The sequence below is a fragment of the Cariama cristata genome, unplaced genomic scaffold (assembly GCF_000690535.1).
Source record: "Cariama cristata isolate BGI_N322 unplaced genomic scaffold, ASM69053v1 scaffold3249, whole genome shotgun sequence".
NCBI lineage: Eukaryota > Metazoa > Chordata > Aves > Cariamiformes > Cariamidae > Cariama > Cariama cristata.
In genome coordinates, this window is record NW_009637278.1 from 113,503 (window position 1) to 119,160 (window position 5,658).

The 5,658-nt window shown below is 40.5% G+C and overlaps 1 protein-coding gene across 1 annotated transcript in view; it reads right to left on the bottom strand.

Annotated features, from left to right (window-relative positions):
* Window positions 1–3,921, bottom strand: part of LOC104167852 (neuron navigator 2-like) — a 102,163-nt gene extending 98,242 nt beyond the window's left edge. Inside the window, 1 exon segment of the mRNA XM_009708242.1 lies at window positions 3,731–3,921. Coding sequence (XP_009706544.1) covers window positions 3,731–3,912 — 182 coding nt within the window. The 5' untranslated portion in view covers window positions 3,913–3,921.
* Between the last annotated feature and the right edge of the window lie 1,737 nt (window positions 3,922–5,658).

Sequence of the window (5,658 nt, forward strand, 5' to 3'; positions counted from 1 at the left end):
GAGGTATGAGGGAGTCCCTAGGTAATGTTTCTTAACAAGATACACTCAAAAGAGTAAGTTGGGCATGCCCCAAAGCCCAGCCTGGCATGCAGCAGAGCTGTGGTCCATGCACAGTGCTGCTCACATCTGCCCTACCTCCAAGTTCAGGCTCTAGGGTGGTTAAGCTGTCAAATCATCAAACCTACATTTTGTTGGAACATAGCTGGAACAGCCATGCTTCTGCAAAAAATTGTTATGACAAGCTGCGTTTGCAGACCCAAAGTCATTTGCTGAGAAAATCTGTGACCAGCACTAATCGGTATATCCACACTGTTAATTCTGCGCAGAAAGCTGCATATTAGGGTAATGAAAATTGGGGCAGAGGATTAATTAAATTAAAAGAAAAGAATTTCAAAAGGCCTTTCTGACCAACAGCTCTGTTGCTCCATTCCGAGGACAGATAAAAAGGAAATTAACTTTAATCTCATTAGAGAGAACTGGGAGGGGAGGTGGGGACAGACACACAAAAAGAAGTAGAGGGAGACTGAAAGGGACAAAACCTTTGGAACAAACCCAGAAAAGCCGTAAAAGAGTTAATGTGCCCACTTGGGACAATCTTTGGGGTGGATAGGTGAGACAATTCTGGGATTTGAGATGCCACTTTCTGATGAGGCTCTGAAGCCTCGAGCTCAGCCAGCCGCCGAAGGAGGTGGGCTGGGTGCTTACTCCCCCCTTCACGCAAATCCTAGTCCTGCTGCTTTGTCATTCGGTTGATGTTTTAGCTCCCACAATAAGACAACCTTTTACCTTTGATCCACCCCCTGGAGACTTTCTTAGTTTAAGAGAGATTTTCTGCCCATTTGGAAAAGATACTCTTTCTAACCCTATGAAAGCAATCCTGGTGTCTGCCAGAGCTCTGCTTGAGCAGACTTAACTGAAGGAGGCCAAACGAAACTTCCCATGACCCAAGTACATTTCAGAGAAAGCATCAGGATCACAGGGCTAAAATAGTTTATCTTGGCTATTGGATTTATTTTGGCTGTAACAAATATTTTGGCTTCCTTCCCTATCAGTTTGCCAATGAAAACAGAGATCCAAGGTTTTCAGACTGCAGGACTGTAGCAATTCTGAAAAATGACAAAGTGAAACGCATACCGGCTAATAAAGAGCTATTCATGCTATAAATGCCCTCTTGTGCTGCTTTCCACATACTGTAACTCAGCTTCTGGAAATATTGGGCCTGTTCACCCTAACATTGATCTCTGAGATTTGTTCTGCAGCAAGTCACATGGATGCTTTCCTTACAAGCAACCTCTCCGATTTCTAAGCACTGTATTATTCCTCTCCCACAGAGACACAATGCTATCCTATTTTTTTATTATTAGGAATAAACCAACATTGGGGAAGATAACATACGAAACAGGCTACCAAAACATCTGTTCGTACTAGAGACGGTAATCCAGTGTTATTAGGTGGCAGTGAGATTCACCAAAGGTAATGCCCTCATTTTTTTACCTCTCTCCATTGATATCAGGATTATATCCAATGCTGTTATTGCAATTCAATACTGCAATACTCCCTTCTCAGGGAATCCACACACATGATGACTCTCTGTAGACTATGCAACCTCAACATTGAGGGGTTGCTTCCAGGAACACTCCCTCCAAACGCCCACCGGCGCAGCAGCAAGAGGACCTCCAAACCGCCAACTTCCAAACCCTGCCCACAAGCTGGATCTTTCTGGATTGACCTACAATGCAGATTCTGCCCTTGGAACTTAGTCAACGACTACAATAGTGCTATATAAATCAATAAACCAACTCACATTATTTAGCAAAATAGGCTTTTGTAGCTAAAGGCAAAAGATGTGGAAAAGAAAAAGACACTTGTACACATGACTCTTCTCGTCCTAAGAACTTTAAATTGAGATCTCATTTATCAACCTGTGGCTGGTTGTGTGAGTGAAAACTGAAAGTTATCGCCCTTCTTTAAAAACTAGTGGGAAATAACAGTCAGGTACTTGGTTAAAGATGTTCTAACACTCAAGGCTAGGAGGGAGGTGTTGTGTAGTATATGACTGTCCTGCTAAATGTAGTATTCACCATTCTTGGTACACAACTCACTGCTTTGGTGACAGAGGTACCAACTGGCAAAAATATTTTATAACATTATTAGTCCCTTAGACCTAGAATCTAAAGACCACTCTTGTATTTTCAGATTATGGAGACTTCCATTTTTTACCCCACAGGATGATCAGATAGACACAGAAAAGGAAACGATACACAGAGACGAGGGAAAGCACAGATTTCTCTGGAAATATCATTCACAAACTCAACAGCTTCCTTATTCTTTCCTTTTCCTCAACCTGGAATCTGAACTTTATACAAGTAAGCTTTATATAAGTAAAGATCTACAAAGACTGGGGCTCCTCTAGGAACTGCGCAGCAGAAGCCTGAGCTGACACAATTCTGCCAGGACACCTCAGCTCATACTCTAGGTGTTTTATAGAAACCAAGGCGCTACTCAAAATTTATTTTCCTCACTTCTAGAGCAAAATTACACCCATGAGTTTGAATAAAAGTCATAGTCCTGAGGAATGGCAATAACTGTTGCCACAACAAACAAAATTCAGGTCTAAGTTGATCTGAGGAAAACACAAGGTGATTTAATGATACAGTACATTATTAATGCAGCAACAGCTACTGGTGCTTTATCTGAAATACAATTTTACACTGGTTTTTGCATCAGCTTCTTTACTATGTGCTTCCCTAATGAAGAATTAAAAATAAAGTGTCTGAGTTGTCAAAAAGGACAGTGCAAAAATATCCAAATATTCACAACATACAGAATTAATGGAAGTTTCCAGATTGTGTAACTTCAACTGGTTAAGTTGGTGACAAAACAGCAGCTGGATTCCAGTTTTCTATTTCTGTAAGAGACATTAAATCTTCCAAATGAGCCAATGCTACAAGAAATGCCACTTACAGAAAAATTACAGAAGAAAGCAAAGGATGTAAGACGGCCAGACAGGGAACAGGCTGCCACAAAAACTAATATGCCATTTACATCTCAAAGATTAGTTTTAACATCAATCTAATGCTGATGTACTTCAGCTAAGAAAAAACGACTGTGCTTTCTAAAAGGAATTGAAAACAGACATATTGAATTGAATACTGACTTTGGAGCAAAGAACAAACGCTTTTTCCAGTCAAGGCACAGGTAAAATGTTGATGTAAAACCTTGTTAGTAATTGTCTATCAGTTCATATTTCTGCACACGAACTTGTTCTTTAGACTTTATTTTGTGTGTACAACTATTTTGGCCTACACGGAGATGTAAACTCCTTTCCTTCCAGTGAAGTGTCCCCTAAAAATTCCGACAGCGAAAGGGTTCAGTGAAAGTACCGCAAACAACTCACTCCCTCCATCTCCTGGGCATCAATGAATGTTGCAGCAGGCGTTTGACGACCACAATGAACCCCCTGACTCGGGAAAACATTTAATCATGTGCAAGGGTATGTTAACACAGAGGAATATTTTTCTTAACATGCACTTCAATCACGTGCTTAAACCTCACTGACTAAATTAACTGTGATAATGAGCTGTCCCTCCAAATCCTTATTAAAACTAGTAGAAAAATCTTTGTTTGTTTGTTTGTTTTCCAGTCTCCAAATACTCACAGGAATATAGCATCATTAAACACAACTGAAGAATCAGATATTGTATTTAAGAAGAAAAGTAAAGGCACTTACCCACTCGTGATGTCATCAGCTCTGATATTCTTGCCCAGCACATCCCCATCACTCATATAACCAGTGGCATCCATGGTGATGCCTTCCAGATCGATTTCATCACTTCCCTTGTCTGAGATGTCCACGTGGCAGACGCTGCTACCACGAGACGCTAGCTGCCTCCGCAAAGGTGCCGAATACATGTAACGTCCCGACTCTGTGTTGATGAAGCGGCTGGCGTTCCCTCGTGGAGGGTACCCATTTCCCATCGACGGAGCGTCGCCTGCCTGCAGGCGAGGGCTGGACTGCCCCAGTCTCCACGATAAGGGGGTTGGTCGTCCCGTCAAGCTGAGGATGCTGCGACCACTTATCTCGGTAGTGACATTGGTGTCAAACGTAGTTTCCAACGTGCTTAAAAAAAGAAATGCATTTGATTAAGCATGGCCAGCTATACAGAGCGCCATGAGATTCCACGTGATTGCAAGACCCCAGACCCTGAACACTCACCAAGTTACAGATTGTAAGTAACAGCATTAACAGAATTTACCGGCTACAACACCTTGAGAGAGTTAGGTCCATTCCTCCAACACTGTTCTTAAATAACGATACTCTTGCACACAGGCCACCAAGTGTTCAACATACATGTGACAAGACTTAAGCAGCAACTTTTTAATGGATTATTCACAGCATGAAAGCATAACTTTTTCATCTTGAATCATATATATAACTCCATTATACCATGGTTTTGCCACTCTAGGCAAGGGAGTGGAATATTAAGCTGACTAAAGGAAAACCAACTGAAGTACTGGTTTTCTGATACATTTTTTTTTTTTTGGCTGCATTCATGAAAGTCTTAATAGTCTGGAGACGTGTCCAGCACCAAGATGGTAGCTATTTCTACGCTGAGGAAAGGATTAAATGAAAAAATAATAAGAAAGGCAAAACAAATTAATTTTTCAAAATATATTTTATATATTCATGAATTGAAAGTATTTCTCAAAATATTGATTATATTTATACAGAGCTCTGGTTACAAAAGCATTTTAGGTCACAGCCTGTAAATACAGTTTTTGACAAGCATCAGCTATATGAAATCATCCATTCGCCACATCTGAGCGTGTGAATACGTTGCATCCCTTCCAACAGTCACGCTAGTACAGTCTGCATATGGTCTGAGAATGCTGCGGTCACTTATCTCAGTAGTGACAATGGTGTCAAAAGTAGTTTCCAACAGGCTTAAAAAAAAAATGCATTTGATTAACTGTAGACTGCTATATGGAACCTTAAAAATGGGACTGCTACACCATTAGATTTCAGGTGATGTGTATGGATTGCAAGACTACACCCTGAACACTCACAGCTTAGTTGCAGCTAATCCATTTGCAGCTAATCCATTTGCAGCTAATCCACGGTTGCAACTTCTTTTACCCACATGATCTCCTCTTTTCCTTTCCTGATCAACTAACATAGTGTTACTTCTTTTTTTTTTATTGCGGAAATTTGTTAAAATAAGCAGTATTGTACTATTTGCAACATAACGTCACATATACACTGCAAAAACCTATGTAACCTGTGGTTATGGTAATTAAATCATAATGAGCTGTCACATTAATTGAAATTTGAAAAGAAAAATAGCACTGGGAGTTCACCTTTGCAAGCTCTGCCTCAGTTTTAGATACAAAGCCAAACCACAAAGTGTTCCCCCAATGAACTCATTTAAGGTTGGGGTCCATAAGGCACTGAGCTCTAAGTAGGACCCCGACCTCATTAGGGGCCAAACAGCTTATTCTCCCAAGCCTCCTGTTCAACACTGAAAAGATCTGAATCACAGAATGTTTACATGTAATAACAGACTTTGTTTATTTAAAGCATATTTTAAATATTGCTGAAGACATCCAAACGCTGCTTTACAAAGAAAAAGCAGTTATATACATGGATGACTAATAATA